Consider the following 20,594-nt stretch of genomic DNA (forward strand, 5'->3'; position numbering starts at 1 on the left):
CAGGTGCTTCTTTCAGCGGCATTAGAGCTCATTAACTTAAAAGGAGAGCTTGCAATGAGATCATGTATCCCATCAGACTAGCCCTACCACTAAAATTAGCATGGGTATAATACAAGTGACAAGGACTGTGACATTACGTAGTTGTGGTGTTGCGTTGCCTATTGAGAGGCTTTACATAACGCTCTGCTTGCTGTTGGTGAAACAGTGCACAGGCTCCTCTGGGAATAAACGAAATCCCGTCATTTACATGCATTGATAAGCGTATGTCACTGCCCACAGTTTTGGCTCATGTTTTTGTAAGCATAGAAATTGGATATATTGAGAGCAAAGAGTCGTCAGTTTTCTGCCGTTAGAAACAACACACAATCTATAACGTAATCAGCAGGCCACATTATCATTTGACCAACAATGACAATGTCTTATAATGCTGAATCTGGTGTATACGTTTTAGCTACCAAGCTAAAATAAATAGTGAAAGGTTGTGGTGAAAGCTTAAGGTGAGTTTGAAAGGTTGATTTTTCTTTATTTACTGTTGAGGTGGCACTAGTCTGTCGGATCAATTTGGATTTAGCATTGTTCCACCGGCAATCCGCTTAAAAGTGATCCTGATCCCTATCCACCCAAGACACATGGACTGTAATTGTCCACGTCATGGTACGGCATTAGTCGCACACACGGGAGTTCAACTTGGTAGTTCAACTTTACATGGACTTCTTTTTTTTCGTAATGGTAAATATAATTCCAACAGCCTACCCTGACACTTCCTTTTACATAAACCTTTAGACTATTAAATCTTAACTGTACTGGATTAACTAGATTTTTATATATGGAAGGGTTGGTGTTCCTCTTGAGCATTAAGCCGCCCAATTGATGCCACCCATTTAATTTGATAAGAACTAGGTCATGTTGTGGAGACTCTTCATGTTGGGCTAAAATGTATGTATTTTGTCCATCTACATCTACACATTGATAAAAAGAACATCTGGAATCTATATTCAGACATCTGACACTTTTATGCAATACAGCTGTCAAGATAATCTGATCTAAGGAAAAAAAACTATATACAACCCATAATCTGAGCAGACTCAGACCCAGCATGAAAAATAGTTTTAACTTTGGTTTGTTTTTTGTGCATGAAGGAGAGGGAGATTTTTAAATACTCACAGAGCTTTTATATAAGGAGGGGGTGCATGTGTGTGACACGGTCTTGGAGTTTCTCCTGACGGGGAAGTCACTGTAGTCTGCTGGAGGCAGAACCATCATGTTGTCCTCTGTGTCCTGCTGCATGAGGTTGGCCACACTCTTACTGCGCATCGGAGGGGTTCCCACATTACTACAACACACAATCATGTCAGATTACACTCACATTGCAAATACTGATTCCATCCATTCAGCAGAAGGATTTTCAAACATTTTCTAACAATTTACCCTGGCAAACAACAGGTTTAGGAATAGACAAATGTTCTGCCATGTCAGGCAAAATCCTATAAACCAACGTTTCTCAACTGGTGGGTCACAAGTCTATTCGGACTGGGTCATGGAAGCAGGGAATGATGTCATGGTTCTCCATCTGAAAATATGTCGCTGGCCGCCCAAGTGAATCTTAAGGCAAAGGCAAATTTAATGATAATCCCGTGTTCCATAATTTATTTGCACCAAAGGCTTCTCGTCAGCAACATGAAGCTCTAATCTACTGCATCTCTAGCGCATGCACATTAACTGGGCTTCTCTCGATATTGCACAGCGGACTACAAAACTGATGTGACATTTATTTCTAGTAAGAATTTTCCAGTTATCGCTACGGAGGAAGTCTGTCTCCAACAGTTGACAGCCCCGACATTATAAGCAACACTTTAATACTTCAACAAAACTGTTATAGTTTGATATTTATTAATCTATTAGACCTCATTTGTATTACAACACTGGCAGTTGGAGTAAAAGACTCTAAATGCGTTTTGGTTACATTTTTCAGAAATACTATAATTTACTACTTATTATTATTATCATCATTAACTAGCCATGGTAACGAGGAGCCATACATGGTCTTACGTGTACTTACAGTAGCCTCAATCAGACAAATTTGTCTATTTGTGTCTTATTTAGACACCAAATAACATAACTGAAAAAAGTCATTGTCAAATTAAACATTGCTTTCTTTTTTTTTGTTAGCTTCTGGTTATCAAGCTCTACAATTATATACCTAAATTACTATAGATAGCAAACATTCATTGACATTCATGCTCTGAGTGTTTTTACAATATTGAATTATCCAAGGATATTACTTTTTATTTACAGAATATTATAGTCAACATAGAGTATGATATTCATATACACTAAACTAAATGCATTGTGTCATGGGGAAGCATTAAACTCTTGTGTATTTCAAACATTTGTTGAGGTAGGTGCATCTTTTTTTTTTGCCCACACGCACATCTTTGAATGACATCACACACAGCATGAAGAGTACAGCATGAGATTAGTTTTCTAGAACAGCATAGCTGGGTCAGTCTAGGTAAGTCCTATTTCCAGTGTTTCACTCTCAGCATGCTAACACTGTGTTAGTTTAGGAGTCAACTTTTCCATGCCAGCTGCAAGTCAGATAAAAGCTCTCAAGCACTTTCATGTGAACTGTGCTGATGAAAGTGAAAGGCCAATATATAGCTAGGCTGATTAAGTGTCAGTTTCTAAATCTGCTGATAGCACTGTTTATACTTGTACGGTTTATTAAATGTTAATATTAATTTCAATATTGTGTAAAAAATCACAAAAGCTCAAGGATTTCTTAAGCTCATCTTTTAGTACAAACTGGTATAAACTGGTATTCTGATAGCGGAGAGCACTGCTTAGACTGGCACACAGATAGAGATATCTGTTATTGACGCATGATGATTTTCCTTGATGCACTTTTCTGGTATAATTATGTTTGATTGTCAATAAACCTTTGAAGATGCTTTGATATCAATTTTGTGTCAGGGTCGTTTCCCTTGCAAGCATATTCCTGAGCGAGAGGACGACGGAGAGTGCTGGGGGTGAAAACTACGAACTACATAGATTATTGGAGAAATAATCGAACAATTTTGGTGGCCCATATGTGGATTTCTCCAGACAGGTAAGAGAAACATATTTTTGTTTTCACTCCTGTTCGCAAAGAAATACATTAGTTTTCGCCCAAAATATCTTTAACGTATTTCAGTATATGTTATTATTACAGATCGGTTCTTCCGTTCGTTGGGAAGTGGGGGCCTCACGAGCTATAGACGTGGAAAGAGAAATAGATTAAATCATTTTCTGAAACTTTTCAGTGGGATCCTATTCCTATAGTTCTCTTTGTGTCCTTCGCTCAGGAATGAATTATTATACCTCTTTATACCAAAAAGAGTGGTCAGAGTGTTTTTTTGGCATAATATTTGGTCATCAAATTGATTGTGTTTATTGTATCACAACATCTTTGTTGAGTTGTGAGAATGTGGAACAAGATAAATCAGCCGATGCCAGGGGAAACATCCAGAGACTGGATGTTCAGAAATAATAAAGGCTTTAACACAGAACCGATTTGGAGTAATTTGGCAGGATAGTCAGAGGGTAAAACTCAAATAGATCCTTATCCAAGGGAAGGTTCATTTAAAACCGCAGACATGGCTAGCATGAAATCTATGGTCACGGGAGGCTGGGGAGACCCAACGTGGGATTATAATTAGATGAAAAATTATTTTTCTATATGGAAAGACATGAAGCCGTTTTGGGAGAAGGGTCCTGAGAAAAAATAAAGGACTGTAGTCTGAATCAACAATCAACCTCTGGGTCATGGGCCCAGCACGCTTCAAGTTGCTCTAGGTCTAAACTCTCCCCCGAGTGCCCATCCTTGTGTCTCTACCCTTCAGTGACACTAAGTCGGCCTCAGAAGACACACAGGATTGGCCGCCACAGTAGGAGTCTGTTGTAAAACATCAGCTGTACCCTAATCTAAACCCGCTGTTGAAAAGTCAAAATATCTCCCATGATATATTGAGTGTATATACTGAAAACACTCACTACCCACCTGTTAGCTCTGTCCATGCATTTCCATTCACACAAGTCCTAAATGGTTACACAATATCTCCTCTCTCAGTGACAGAAGCAATGGGTATCTGTAAAGAACTTGCAAACCCTCTTAAGAACCCAGATCAGTATGTGGTGGCGCTTAAACGTCTGACTTCCTATAGTCATCTTACAGGCAGAGAGTATCGTTTCATACACTCCAAAACTCTCCCTCCAGAATACAATGACTGTTGATAAAAGTGCCAGCACTAGATCCAAAAATGACACATCACGGTTCAAAATGCATGCTTTTGTTATCATCCCTAATTCACCGTTTTCATAAGATTGTTGCAAAAATCGAATTTGATGATAACTCTACATCTAATTTTTCCAGCAGATTTTTTCTCTCACGAGACACAGGAAATGCTGAGATAGCTACTGAAACACAGACTGAAGAGACACAGGAAGTAGCTAACTTTAACCCAAAGTTGTGGGCTGCCCACAAAGATGAGGCAGGATTTATTGACGTAATTCCGTACAGAGCAGCTGGTGTATATACAAACAGATACAATATGCTCTCTCTGCTGAGAAAGAGGAAGGTATTCGACCAGTTATTGCTGAACTACTCCAGCAGGGCATCCTGGTTCCCACTCACTCACCCACCAACATGCCCATTAACCCTGTAAAGCAAGCAAATGGTACTTTGAGATTAACCCAGGACCTTAGGAAGATCAATGGTTTGATTAAACCATTATCTCCTATTGTTCCGGACGTGCATCATTAATTCGATTCCATCTAATCATGAATACTTTACAGTGATTGATTTATGTTGTTTTTTCAGTGTGCCAATGGATCCTGTGACACAGCCACTGTTCGCATTCACACAGGGTGGGGTCCAATACACGAGGACGTGCCTTCCTCAAGATTTCAGAGATTCCCCGGCTGTGTTTTCTGCTGTAGTGCACAACACCCTGAAAAATGCACAAGTGCCTCCCGACACCTGCTTGTTGCAATACGCAGATTATATTCTGGTCACTGAACAGTCTAAAGACTTGTGTGCTGCTGCTTCCACCATTGTTTGCATTATCATTGCTGCTTATTTAATGCCTTCAAAGCAAAACTTCAATTTGTCCAGAGGAAGGTGGAATACTTGTGACATATCCTTTCAGAGTGAAAACCATCACTATATTCACTTATCCAAAGAACAAGAAACAGATGCAAAGCTTTCTGGGACTGGTGAATTATTGCAGATCCTGGGTGCCGAACTGTTCAGACTTTGCGTAAGTCTACCCTGGGCTCAGACGAGAACATAACACGGACTACTGAAATGACAGCCGCTTTCAAACACCTCAAATCTGCACTGAGCAAACCACCTACATTAGGGCTACCTGACTATACTAAATCTTTTAATCTCTATGTGCATGAAAGTGGGGGCATATCAGTGTGGATCCTGGCCAAAGAGCAACTACAGACCTGTTGCATACCTGTCCAAAACACCATGCAGTTGCAAAGGGACTTCCTGCTTGTCTGCGGGCAGTGGCTGCCACAGCTCTCATGGTGCAAGACGCTGAGCTAATCGTCTTATCACACCCCCTTGTGGTGCACACGTCTCATCAGGTAGGTGCTATAATGTATAACATAATGTAACATATGATGGCGCAAAGAAGGTCAAGGTATGAAGCAATCTTATTAGCTACTGCAAATTTAACCCTAAAACCTACATCCATTGTGCATGGCCGTAGTACATTTACATACATTTGGACTGAAGGTGAATTTGAGTGTGATGAGCATGACTGCTTGGAGAGAGTCCAGGAAACAAATGCTTGCAGGCCAAATGTTTTTTCATCTGTCCTGGAGGAAGGGAAACACTGGTATGTAGATGGGTCATGTTCAAAAACTAATGATAATGAATACTCGTGTGGCTATTCAATTGTAGAATTGCCAAATACCGTAATCGAAGCATACACATTACCATATAAATCTGCACAGGCTGCAGAAATAACTGCATTAACCAGAGCCTGTGAACTGGCCAAAGACCAGTGCGTGAACATATACACTCATTTTAAATACGCACAATGGTGTAGTGCATGATTTTGCAAAATTATGGGAAGAGAGAAGCTTTAAAACTTCAGGGGGAAAACCAATTGCTAATCATAGCATTGGCACAGGACAAAGCGGGCACGGACGTGCCTATAATGCACTCTTAACGGAGGATTTAGACATTAAAGTTTTACAAGCAAACCCATGTCTGAATGATTTAGAACATTGGGCTGTGAACGATGTAAAACCTGATGCACAAGGATTTTTGAGAGACAAACAAAGCAGATTAGCACTCCCATCACTGCTCTAGTAATGTTGTATCTCTATCATGGTATATCACACGTTGCCAAGGAGAAATTTGTTGAAAACATTAACAAACTGTACTGTATCCTTAAAGTGAGAAACATTAGCAGCAGATCCTTAAAGTCCTTTAAGTTGCAAGGTGGAGCCGCTGTGGATCGGACTTGTTGGTCCAGCACATCCCACAGATGCTCAATCGGATTAAGATCTGGGGAATTAGGAGGCTAGGGCAACACCAGCATCACACTCCCTCCACCGGCTTGTCATCTTCCCATAGTGCATCCTTTTGATCTTCAGAAAGCTGACAGCATCTCTGCTTGGGTGTGGCAACACGTGATCGCACACGCTCTCTCTCTCTCTCTCTCTCTCGCTCGCACGCACGCACGCACACACACACATCCTTGTTCATCCAATAACTTGTTATAAACAGCAAAAGCCATGATACTATTTCTGAAGATACATTTCTGAATTACTAACAAAGGCTTGGACACATCATTTGTTTTGAACCAGCAATGGCAGATTCTGATCCGCCGCGTAATAAAGTAGTTCCATGCACAAATTTTATGACCGTACTCAAGTTTTTCTGAATTTTTAAAAATGCACTTGTTCATTGAACTGTAGTATATAAGGAATATGACACTCGCAATCGTGCTATATGGCCCTAAATCAGCACTGCTGTGATTCAGACGCAGGCACGAGGCCACAAGCAGAGTGCCGTAGGTGCTGATGTAGGGCCATATAGCACTCTTGCTTGTGTGATATTGTGATATATATATATATATATATATACTGTATATACACTGTATATATAAAATGTAATTATATTATTTTACTATACTATATATATATATATATATATATATATATAATTATATATGATATAGTAGTATATTGTATATAATATAGGCATTAAATCTGCCACCCTGCTCTATAGATATCATTATTGTTAAAAGCCATTTATAAAAACCCATATAAATCAGTTAAAACATATTAAAAAATCTTTTAATCAATCCTTAATCTATTATTATATAACGAATAATTAAACATATCCTGATTTCAAGCAGTGTTATAGAGAAAATATCTAACTGGGATGTATGTAGTTTTTGACATTGAGAAGAAAAAGGTTGTAACAGTTCTAAAATAAGGCTTGACTGTTGTGATGCTTGTGTTTTCTTCTCTTCAGAGGTGTAATGATCAGTATCAGAGCTAATCAGGACAACAAAGAGCTGTGTTTGTGTGGTGTCTGATTACCTGTTATTTACTGCTGGCTCTGTGTATGCACGACAGTAAGATGATGGAAACCAGCCCCGCCTGTGAAAATACACAGACAGACAAGTCAATGTAAGAAAAGTTTTTATCAGAAAACAGGTCTACTGAAGGTTTGTTTGTCTACTGAAGGCTGAAATTGTGGGGCAAAAAACACTGAGATAAGCATTTTGCACCTCCTGATGCCGCTTGCACGGTTATGGTCACCGGCCATATAAATATATTTACATATTTATACTTCATTCTGTACAATGCACCTTCAGTTTTATACTTCTTCATTTGCACCTTGTACTGTAATTCATAGACAGTTGCATTGAGCTGGTCTCTGCGTCTCTACCTCATAACTTTCCCACAAAAAAAACATTCAAAAAAACACTCACATATACACATATTGCTATTTGCACTTCTGGTTAGATGCTAACTGCATTTCATTGGCTCTGTACTTGTATTTTTCACAATGACAATAAAGTTTATTCTAATCTAATTTTGGGAGCATATCTGAACAGAGTTGCATTGCGTTCTCAGAAAGGAAATCCAAGCAGAGAGCAGTTATTTGTTCATCGGTGCTTTGGTGTGCTTATCTGTTTCCTTTAAATCAAAGGAATTAATAACTGGTGAAAGAGCTGTGATTATGTGACAAGGATATACAGACATGTGTCAGAAGTATCACCTGTGATTTTAAGTCTATTTCCTGCTTGCTATTCAAGAAAATAAGAGGACTTTTTCTCTACTCGCAGAAGTATTCTAATAATAAGAGTCAATCAGTCAGAAGTTTGCTATAACAGAAGCACTCAAAGTCTGTCTGAACTGTGCAAATGGTGCTTGCATGAAATTTGGCACATATTAACGGGTTGCTAGGTGACAGGTCTGACTTTGTGCATCTCCTATAGGATTCAGATGGGTTTGATGTTGATTCATAACAGAACACCACCAACATATAAATAAGTGAGCCGCATAGAATAAAGAATAAAGGGATAGTTCATACAAAAATTTTAATTCTGTCAGCATTTACTCACCCTCATGATGTCCCAAGTCCGACTTTTTAAAAATATATATTTTAAAGATAGTTTGAAGAATGCTCATGCTGCTCTTTCAGTCGAGCTCCAAAAATGCATTCCATATGACTAATTCGCTTAATACCAATCTTCTCATCTTCTGAAACCATATAGTAGCCTTGTGTGATTTTCAGACTGAAATGTGAGCCATTATTCATCAAATATATTCACCTCCACCCTAGCTCTCAAATCTCATTCGTACATCCGCATATTAAAGAATGCTACAGTCAGGCACGTCGCACCAGGACTGACATCAATGACAATCAGTCACAAAACCCTAGAGAACCGATGACGTTTGACCTCACTGATGACAAATAACAATTCACATCTTTGTCCAGTAATATGGACTATATGTATGGAAACATTTTTGTCACTTTTGGAGCACAATTAAGGAGATGTTGGACAGAATCTTAGCCTCAGTCACCATTCACTTTCATTGAATGGTGCCTGAGGATGTCAGTCCCTAACATTCTGCCTAACACCTTGTTTTTGGGTTCCCGAGAAGACAGAAACTCACAGGTCTGGAACAACAAGAGTGAGTCTTAATGATAATAGAATATTCATTAATGGGTGAACTATCACTTTAAGGTTTCCATTGATCATGGTATAAATACTGGGGGGTTATACTTGATTGTTTTCATTATTGGGGGGGGGGGGGTCTACAGAATACCCCTGAATCTGACCATTACCATAACAAACAAAGCCCATCATCATCATCATCACCACTTACCAATTTTTAAATGCTTTTTAATTAGCTGAAAAATAAGAACGGTTTTGTTCACATCATTTGCAAATTCGTTATCACATAAATTATATTCAGAGTTAGTAAAACCATAAATAAAGTTGAGATAGCCATGTGTTATATATATATCGTTGGAAAGGCCTCATTTAGTAGAATGCAAATAGCCAATTTGTTTCACTCAGAGGCCAAACTGCAGTTAGTATTAGTGCATGAAATTCACACCGACAGACATAAATATAATAAACAGGAGTGTCTTTGTAACGTTTTCCTTCCTGGATAATGTAATTTACAGCAGACTATCCCGATTCAAATGAGCCAAAACACAACATAATATGATAAGTAGATCTTTAAATATTCCTCAAAGAGTGTACATAGTAAGACGATACACAAGGCGGCACTCAACACACATTGTGTGTGCGCACATGTCTGAGGACTTTTTGTGTGCAAACAAATATGTGCTCATCTAAAGGATTGGGATGTTCCTGAACACTTAATATTTCTGTATTTTGGAGGCTAATCCATTCATTTCCAATGGCCAGTCATTTTTACAGAGAACATAAGTGTAACAATGTGAAATAAAACCCTAGGAAAAAATAAATAAATTGGTGTGTTATCAGATACCACATGTAAACAAAGTCAAGGAATTTTATTCCAATTGGATTAAGAAATAAAATGTTCGTAAGAAAACAAAAAGTCGTCTGAGTCAAAATGAGCAGAACATAACATTAGGGTTAAAGGTACATTTTCTCCAAAAAGGAAATTAAATGTAACCGTGTAAATGTAGCACATTACTACCCAATTTTGGGGCAAACTAACCCTTTAAAAGACAAATAACTTACACCATGCCTTTATACGGCAGCTTATATGCAAGTGCACAGTGATTTTCTAAGCTTGGGGTTCTGGATAATTCTAAGCACCATGTAACTGATCATCAATCCATTCCAACAAACTTCATCTTTTCACTTCACTCTTGTGGCAAAGAAACTGAACAGAACACACCCTGTCTGCTTTTGCCATCTGGTAGGATTCTCTCAAACCAACATCATCAGTTTTTGGCAGGAACGTGGTCATATTCAGATAATTTTCTCTGCCATAACTGTGCTATTCTGATTGCGTCTCCTCCACCAGCTGAAAGTCCCCAGGCCCTTGGGGAGATGGTGTTTTGCCTCTCAGATAAGCTGCCGGCCAGTCTGCTCTCTTTAACCGGGCTTCACATTGGTTTGAATGACACCTCAATGAACTGAGCACTCTTCTTCACAGCTGGTTTGGAGAATGGCACCAGCAGCTGTATACACATGAGGGCTACTTCTGTAGAGTACATTTGAGCTGGACTGCCTGGCTGTTTGGAATAGATTAACAACTTCACCTGCAAGATATTTTTGGAAATTTGAGTTTGAAGTCCATTCCAGGTTAACCGTTAACCAAGCCAGTGTCCAAAACCTTTCATAACAGGGGACATATCATGGAAAACTTTTCTTTGCTCTTTCCTTTGCTTTTGAAATAAAGTAGCTTGGTGTTCTACTGTATATAGACAAACTGTTATGCAGTAGTCCTCTACTGGTTTTGCGTCAGGACCCAGATTTTAACATTGGTGACCCATCAAAGTTCCCTGTGTTGTTTAATTGTACATATTGTATGCAAAATAATTGTCTGTAAAATTAAAGATAGAAATGCATTACAATAAACAGCATAAGCCCAAAAATATTTAAAATAATATAATGACAGGCTAAATAGGAAAACTGAGAGTTTTACAATTGCTAAGTGTCTCTTGAATTTCAATGGATTCATGCTGTTGGCAGCCAATAATTCACAAATCTAAACACACTGTGGTCAGCAAAATCTTTTTTAATCCTTTTTGCAAGTGTACCCGCATTTAATGTAGTGTTGATCGTATCTTACATAGTTTTGTTCTAGTTTTCAGGGATGAGTGCCGGTCACGCAACCTGTCCATGGTGGCATTAGACTACTTTAACTGGCTTTTAACAAGGGACAGATACATTTTGCACCAACATACCTTTGATTGAATGCAGAGCCTTTGACATCAACGACAACAAATATGTTGTTTATTTTCCCTCCTTTTTAAAGGTTGATAAGCTTGCTAACTTTGCAATCCTAACTATGATTAGTTGCATTGTATTATTTCCATTTCGCATCAATTTTCTCTTCTGTCCACAGAAAAGAATCAGAACAGACCTGTGACTCATTTCTGGGTCTCAACCCAACAGTTGGGAGCTACTGCTGTAATATTCACAATGCAAAGCTCCTTCCCAGTCCACTCAGACCATTTATTGAAGCTAAGCTTCAACGTAAGCTTGTTCAGATGTCAGATTTGTCAATATTTTTATTTAGAAGTCTTAGTAGAAGGTACATTAGCAAAAACAGCCAGTTTAATTCTAAAGGTCAGAGAGAGGGTGGAAAATGGTCATGTTTGTCACATCTTCTGCTGTCTCTTCTCCCATCCGGTTCACACGACCTTCATCCCCTGAATACTAAATCCCTCACTGGACCACAACTCCCATCATGCATTGCCTCCCGCCATTTTCTCTCACACCTGTTCATTATTTGCTCATTATCTGTGTATTTAAGCCCTGAGGTTCCACCATTCAGTGCGAAGTCTTGCCAGTTCTGTCTCAGTCTGCAATTCTAAGCGTTTATCCTGTTTTTGCCTCTTTGGATTTTGACCTTTGCCTGATTAACGTGCATATTGCCTCAGTGTTTCCCCTGTTGGATTTCTCTGCCTTGCTATACTGTTTTCTGGATTTTTGACCCTCTGCCTGCTTGACTACTCTATTAAATCAGCATATGGATCCTATATGCTGCCTCTCAGTCTGGTCTGTCACAATGTTGAGCTCAATTTCAGCTTAACTTTGGTGTTAGAAACCTTAAATGGCACTTTTAAAATACAACCACAATCTCTAAAAAATTTGGGACAGTAACGGAAATGCTAATAAAAACAAAACGGAGTGATTTGTAAATTCTATTCACCCTGTGATATATTGAAAGCAATACAACCATACATTATTTGATGTTTTACCCTGTGAATTTAATTGTTTTAAATATACACTCATTTCAAATCAGATGACAAAAAAGTTCGGACAATTGAGTGTTTCCCGCTGTGTAACATTACCATTCAAACGTTTTTGAATTGGGATTGTAAGACAAATTATCTGGTAAGTACAGTTTTACTCACTGCCTGGTTTTCTGCAGTTCTCCATACAGCCAGCCGTCCCTCTCTTCAGGAATCAGCAGTATAATGATGTCACCCTCTTCAAAGCTCAGCAGCGTGTTGTTGTTTCCGGATTTGTGGGGGAAAATGGTGCATACTTTGGGTCTTTTGTCTGTGAGATTGAGTCCAGTGGCCATAGACACAGATCTGGACAATCCACTGTCCTCATTGATGTATTCTGGAGAGGACAAGAAACACTTTCTTTTACAGCCTCCAAATGTCCTCATTGCTTGTTTGTGATGATATAATTGAGAATAGAATTTGGCATATAGACAACTATCCATTCCAACTTCAATCTCAAATGTACATTTGAACAGTACACAAAAACATAAAATTCACATGAAACAGCATTTGTAACCCATCAACATACAATTTATTCATGAAGTATTCAGACCCCTTCATTTTTTTCCACATTTTGTTATGTTGCAGCCTTTTGCTAAAATGCTTTAAATTATTTTTATTATATTATTTTTCACATTAATCTACACTCACACTATGTATTCAGACCCTAAACTCAGTACTTAGTTGAAGCACCTTTGGCAGCAATTACAGCCTTAAGTCATTTTGGGTATGGTGTGACAAGCTTTTGACACCTGGATTTGGGGATTTTCTACCATTCTTCTCTTTAGCTCCTCTCAAGCTCTGTCAGGTTGGACAGGAACCATTTTCAGGTCTCTCCAATGTAGGGCTGGGCGATAAAATGATATCGATATATATCACGATAAAGAAAATCCACGATAAGCTTTTGAGGAATTTTCGATATTTACTGCGTGTTGCTAAAACACAAGCAGTTCGGCTTTCTCAGGCTGCATTTCTACTGGGGCAGATGAAATCCACTCAAAGGCGCCCACAGGAGTGGCATTAAGTCATCCAACAGCAATGTGAAAGACTGGTAGAGCATGCCAAGATGCATGAAAGCTGTGATTGAAAATCCGGGTTATTCCACTAGATATTGATTTCTGAACTTTTCCTAAGTTAAAACATTAGTATTGTGCTGTTTATAAATGAATACAAATTTGTTTTCTTTGCATTATTTGAGGTCTACCTAAATCCAGAGAAACTGATAATTTTGCATCTCTTAATTATTTCCAGAGCTGCAGACTATGTGAAGTAACTTTAAGTAAGGAATAATTGACGACGGGCCGTTGAATTATTAGAAAAATAATGCACACCCGGGGTGGTAATGCGGTCACGACGCGAGTGGCGTTACCGGTGTGCATTATCTAATAATCACGCTCAATATCATCTACAGTTACCACACCTCGAAACATTGTTCAGATGATGTGATTCTAGAAGTTTGTCAAGTTTTTGTCATTAAAATGCTCTTGTATGTAGGACTAATTTCTTACGCATCTAATCCCATGCCTCCGTTGCTAATTCCAAAGCGTCATTTTAGAGTTAGTAACGGAGGTTTGAGCCACTGACAGCAGACTAATGCAGTTATTAGTGTAGTTATTAGAGAGACAGAGGTTGCAATAATGAGACAGAAAATCATGTGCGTCATATTATTTAATTTATTTATTAATTCATACGTTATAATTCATTCGTTAATTCGAGCGAATTTATTTATTAAAATTAAACTGCACGTTTCCATTGATGGTGAAGTCAGACATCGAAAATGGCAGATCAAGCGCATTGGGCTGACAGAATTCAAATCATCCAACGACGTATTGGGCTGCTGTGTCTGGTGACAAATCCTCTTGAAGTTGAAGTGGATTTGTCGCTGTCACTTCTTGTTATGAATTGTATCCTATTTTCCGTTATTACAGTTGACTACGGCAGTGATATGGAACTGTAATGCGGTCAAGACCTGCCTGGAACTACTTTAGCCGTGCGTTTCCCTGAAAATAATTGCACACCTTAGAACGTTCTCAACCAATCAGAATCAAGCATTCAACAGCCCTGTAGTATAACCAAGATTAATAAATGCAGCCAAATATCATTGTTAGTTCATGACACCTAATTAATTAATGTTAACAAATATAAACTTATTGTAAAATGAAACCAAAGCTTCTTTTTCAAACATATTAGTTTTTGCTATTATTATTGTAACCTATAGTACATTAAATGCCATTATATTACTGCATTTATTATTATAAAGATTGTAGGCTGACGTGTCTACAACAGTAGCCTAAAGCAATGCATGACTATTGGACCAAAAGGCCGTACAGCCTAGGTGACGTCAGCCAAAACGGAATGCTATTTCAGATACAGCGATTACAAATGCAAAATATTTTTTATTTGATTTGAATAATGTGCACCATTGAATCATGCACAATAAGACCAAAAATGCGTATTGAGAATGTAAATATGGTCAATTCTTATTTCAAGTTACTTTTAAATTATGGCTGATTCCAAGGAGTGACTGGTAGGAATGCAAAAACAATCACCTGACTCTGTTTCCTCTCTGGAATGGTTTTGATTAAACATGTTGGCAAGGGGACTCGTCTGTGGAGGTGCTGGAGGTGGAATTATTGCTTCAGAGCTGGTCTGTAAAAGTACAGCAAATTGCAGGTAAGAATATGCTTGCGCCTCCGTGTTGATCCTAATGTATGTGCATCAGCTCATGTAAATGTGTGTTGTGGCCGGGTGGTTGAGTCTTCACCATGTTGTGGCGCTTGGGGGCTGGAGAAGCCTGTGGAGTGATGGACACTGGAGTGCGCAGACCTTCTATCATGGACATCACGCTCTCTGGGACGTTGGTAGCATCACTGCATTTGTCCTGCCAATTGGTCACGTTCTCCATCAGCAACTCTCGAGCCTTCAAAAAGCAGAGAATGTGACCACAATATTGGATCCATTAGTCCAACCACTGAGAGAGCACGGGAGCAGCTGCAGTAATTATATACATTTTTATTTTTATAAGTGAATTAAAAGTTAAATAAGTACTATACTGCAGTAACAATAATTACTTGAGAATTCTTAAATTACAATAATACAAGGGCAAGAATAGTGACAATGTTTAATAGCTTTTTTGTAGTTAACACCTTAAGGAACTATGTGGCTATAAATTAATTCACTTTCAAAAATACACGTATTCTGAGAAATATTCACTGGAGTAAAAAGTATGACAACTAGCCCCATCTCCCTAATAGCGTTAAGTTATACAGCTATAATCTAACTCCAGAACCCTTTACAGGCATGTCATGAACATGTCTTCTGTGTGCATCCCTTCAATTTTTGATCTCTGCTAGCTTAAGAGGTTATTTTAGTTCAAATCAAAGTTTCAGAATGAACCTTGTCATGAAAAGCAGCAATCTGGTAGGAGAATGTGCAATGCTTGTCCACCAGGAAGCAGAACCTCCTCTTCTCCTCTAGCAGAGCTTCTTGGCAGCCCTCGGCGATGAATTTCTGCATGTCCATCTGACGGGTTGTGAGTGTTTCTAGACACTGCAGAAAAAGTAGAGTACAAGAGGTCAAATCCTCTTATCAGCTGTCCATGTGTTCTTGTCTTTCAAGAGGAACAAGGCATTGTGATGGTGAAAAACATTTGACATTGTGCTTTTAGTGCAAGTTGTAAAGCCATTGTGAGGGAATAAAGTGATCAGGAAGATAGTCCAACTTGAATGTCACTTGTCACAATGGAAGTGATTTGGGGACTGGGGGTGTCAAAATGACTAAAGCATCATAAAAGTAGTCTAGATGACTTGTGTGCTAAATTCAGTCTTCAGAAGATATTTGATAGCTTTGCATAAGTCCACATTTGCTGAAACGCTTATCTTATGACTGTTCAAATAATGATAAAAGCACAGACACCAAATAAATAATAATACACTAGGTTCAAATGTGAATAAATGTGAAGTTTGACAATTTATGTCTTTTTGTCACTTTAGGAACTTGACAGCCACAGTCATCATCCACTTTCATTATACAGAAACAGTGGATCGCACATTCTTTAAAACATCTTTTTTTGTGTTCCTCAAAAGAAAGGAAATATATTTTTGGGTGAACTAACCCTTTAAAACAGAGTTATGGCAAGATACAAGTTTTGAAAGTTAAAGCAGGTACATTATGCTGCACATTCTAATACAGTATGTAGCCTGTCTTGCATGCAGCAGTATTCACACATGGACACACCCTCATCTCAGCATAATGCAGGTGACATAAAAGAGCATTCATCACACAATGGGTTTATCTTCACAGACAACAGAGTGATCATACAGATGAATGAAGGCCAAAGAAACAAGCCACATCCCTCCCTCTTCTCTCTGGTTGTCAAGGCAAAAAAGGAGATTTGCTGGTTTGGTGTCACTAGTCCCTTGGTTTTGCGTTCACCCAGCTTTCTCTGTCTCAGTCTGTTTTTTTTTTTCAGTCCGTCTGTGACTCTCTCTCAACCCCTCCCACCAATTGACTGATGAGACAGGATAAAGAAGTATAACTCAATCTATTTCATGTTGTGACTAGGTTTTTTTGGAAGTCATGTTTGGATATCTTGCGTAAAACCAGACAGTCATCTGGGATAAACGTCAAAAGGTAAATACGAAAAAATAAAATAAAAAAAATAAAATCTAACTTTGCAATTTTAAAATATACAAAACAATTGTTTGTATTGTGACTTCCCATTTAAACTTTTCAATTATGTAAATTAGGCACCATCTTATTAAACATGCACACATTTGCATATAATTTCAAAAGAGATACAGACCTATTTCTGTTGTAATGTGATACGCAACTACTTGGTGATAGTCAGAACCTTTTGTAAAAAGATTGTTTACTTAAAATATTTCATGTTTAAATGAATTATTATAATACTTTATAATTTAGTAATTATAATTATTAATTTAAACATTTGTGCATTTAAGATAAAACAAGGTTCAATCACGCCAATTTATTGGCTAATGGTGCTTAAGCGACACCCCTAGGGAGCTACGTCGTGGGCCCCATAAAGGCGCTTGCTTCGCGCCATCAAGTCAGATTCTCTACATGAAGGCACAAGCCTATGCAGCTGCTAGAGAGTATGGCCAGCTTATGCAGCATCTCATTCCCACTCAGGGAACCAGGGTTACGCTTCACGTAACAGATTTGTTCCCCTTCGTAGGAACTCGAGCTACATAAATGCATTGAGAACGATATACATTCACGCCATGAGAACATTAGCTACCAACTGTAAAAAACAGCGGGAATTATGAGCTTAATCCTGTTCCAACAGAGAGAACCTGGGAGGCAGGAGTCCAACCCTCATCCAGATTATAATGTATATCAGTTTATCAGATATAAATGTATGCGGAGTGGACCATCCTGGCACCATGCAAATGTCCTCCAAGGACACACCTCTAGCCAAAGCCCATGAGGATGCCATGCTCCTTGTAGAATGAGCATGAAGACCCGAAGGCTAAGGTAAACCGCATGCTTCGTGAACACTTGAAATTGCATCATCTAGCCAATGAGACAATCTTTGCTTGTACACCAAAACACCTGCTGCAGCCACCAAAGCACATAAACAACTCCTCTGACTTATGCCACTGGCTACTATGGTCAACATAAACTCACGGCGCCCAAACTGGGCAAAGCATATGCTATCTTCCATGCTCCTCTGACTCAAATGGGGGAGGACAGAAAGCCTGAAAATTAATAGTCTGCGAGCGAAATGATGTAGAAACAACCTTGAGCACATAGCCCAAACAAGGTTTTAACACCACCCTAGAACACCCTGGCACACAATTCATACATAAGGGATTAACCGACAGGGCATGCAAATCACTAATCCTTTTAAACAACACCAATGCCACCAGCAGGGCCATTTTAAGAGTAAGAAACCTATCAACGACTGTTAGCAAGGGCTTAAAAGGAGCACCCGAGAGCACCTCCAAAACAACATATAAATCCCATAAAGGAACGCGGACGGGACAAAAAGGTATAAGCCTGCACACTCTGTGCATAAAAAGAGGCAAGAGAATGTCTACTGACAGAGACTGCATTGATAAACTAATCCTCAGTCGCTACAGCGGCAACATAGACTTTAAGCTTTGCTGGGGCAACCTCGGATCCAAAATGCTCTTGCAAAAAACAAATCCAGCACTGTACCGACAGGGCAGTGAACTGGATCTTCACCTCATGCTGTACACAAAGAAGCAAAAATATGTTGATGGAGCTCTGGCATTCAGAATGGTATCAACCACAGCAGGAGATAACCCATCATTCAAAAGAGTGCCCCATTGAGGGGCCATAACCTTAACTTCCACAAGTCTGGACTGGGGTGCCAAATGCTGCCCCAAGCCTGAGACAAAATGTCTGTTCTGACTGGAATCTCCCAAGGCACTTTCTCCAGGAGATAGACCAGAGTCCAAAACCATACTTGAGATGGCCAAAACGGCATCTCTAACGGAAGCCGAAACTGATCCTCCCAAACTCTCTGCAGCAGACTGATCGGTGGAAATGCGTAAAAGATGCGTTGTCGGCCACTGATGCACAAACACTTCGATGCCTGGCTGGACTTGTGACATTATTTGTTTCTGCGTCAACATTCTGAATTGACACAAGCCGGCATCTTTTTTCGGGGCCAGAAAATAACGGCTATAAAAATTGCACTTGGCACACGGCATGACTGAATTTACAAAGGAGGGCGAGCCTTTCACAGTGAATCCTGATCTGTCACTTCATAGACTTCAATGTGTTCTGCAGTGCTGTCATGAGTCATGTGAAAAGCCCTCAACATGTACAGTATCTCACAAAAGTGAGTACACCCCTCACATTTTTGTAAATATTTGATTATATCTTTTCATGTGCCAACACTGAAGAAATGACACTTTCCTACAATGTAAAGTAGTGAGTGTACAGCTTTTATAACAGTGTAAATTTGCTGTCCCCTCAAAATAGCTCAACACACAGCCATTAATGTCTAAACTGCTGGCAACAAAAATGAGTACACCCCTAAGTGAAAATGTCCAAATTGGGCCCAAAGTGTCAATATTTTGTGGGCAACCATTATTTTCCAGCACTGCTTTTACCCTCTTGGGCAATAAATTGCAATGTCCGACTGTGAGACACCTAAGACAGCGCTACAGGGAGACAGGAAGGACAGCTGATCATTCTCGAAGTGGCAGACCACGTGTGACAACACCACACAGGATTGGTACAACTGAATATCACACCTGTTGGACAGGTACAGGATGGCAACAACAACTGCCGGAATTACACCAGGAACGTACAATCCCTCCATCAGTGCTCAGACTGTCCGCAATAGGTTGAGAGAGGCTGGACTGTGGGCTTGTAGGCCTGTTGTAAGGCAGGTCCTTACCAGACATCACCAGCAACAACGTCGCCTATGGGCACAAACCCACCTTCGATAGACCAGACAGGACTGGCAAAAAGTGCTCTTCACTGACGAGTCACGGTTTTGTCTCACCAGGGGTGATGGTCAGACTCATGTTTATCGTGGAAGGAATGAGCGCTACACCGAGGCCTGTACTCTGGAGTGGGATCAATTTGAGGTGGAGGGTCATGGTCTGGGGCGGTGTGTCACCACATCATCGGACTGAGCTTGTTGTCATTGCAGGCAATTTCAATGTTGTGCATTACAGGGAAGACATCCTCCTCCCTTATGTGGTACCCTTCCTGAAGTTTCACCTTGACATGACCCTCCAGCATGACAATGCCACCAGCAATACTGATCGTTCTGCAAGACAGGAATGTCAGTGTTCTGCCATGGCCAGCGAAGAGCCCGGATCTCAATCCCATTGAGCACATCTGGGACCTGTTGGATCGGAGGTTGAATGCTGGGCCAGATACGGTGCAAATGTTTTAGGCACTTGTGAAAAATGCTGCATAGTGAGGATGTCTTAAAAAATAATACCATAAATTCTTTTCATTTATCAATTAACATCACACTAAGTCCTGAAAACATAAAAAAAAAGCTAAATCAATATTTGGTGTGACAACCTTTGCCTTCAAAACAGCACCAATTCTCCTAGGTACACCTGGACACAGTTTTTCTTGCTTGTCAGCAGAT

General features: G+C 39.4%; 1 protein-coding gene across 1 annotated transcript in view; it reads right to left on the reverse strand.

Moving 5' to 3' along the window:
• Window positions 1-20,594, reverse strand: part of LOC127647150 (brain-specific angiogenesis inhibitor 1-associated protein 2-like protein 1) — a 92,183-nt gene that overhangs the window by 11,721 nt on the left and 59,868 nt on the right. The window contains exons 7-12 of the mRNA XM_052131230.1: window positions 15,884-16,036; window positions 15,252-15,407; window positions 15,037-15,136; window positions 12,611-12,824; window positions 7,609-7,668; window positions 1,165-1,333 (exon numbers count right to left, since the gene is read on the reverse strand). Of these exons, the coding sequence (XP_051987190.1) occupies window positions 1,165-1,333; window positions 7,609-7,668; window positions 12,611-12,824; window positions 15,037-15,136; window positions 15,252-15,407; window positions 15,884-16,036 (852 nt within the window). The remainder of the gene's footprint in view (window positions 1-1,164; window positions 1,334-7,608; window positions 7,669-12,610; window positions 12,825-15,036; window positions 15,137-15,251; window positions 15,408-15,883; window positions 16,037-20,594) is intronic.

Source organism: Xyrauchen texanus, chromosome 8, assembly GCF_025860055.1.
Source record: "Xyrauchen texanus isolate HMW12.3.18 chromosome 8, RBS_HiC_50CHRs, whole genome shotgun sequence".
In the NCBI taxonomy this organism is placed as follows: domain Eukaryota; kingdom Metazoa; phylum Chordata; class Actinopteri; order Cypriniformes; family Catostomidae; genus Xyrauchen; species Xyrauchen texanus.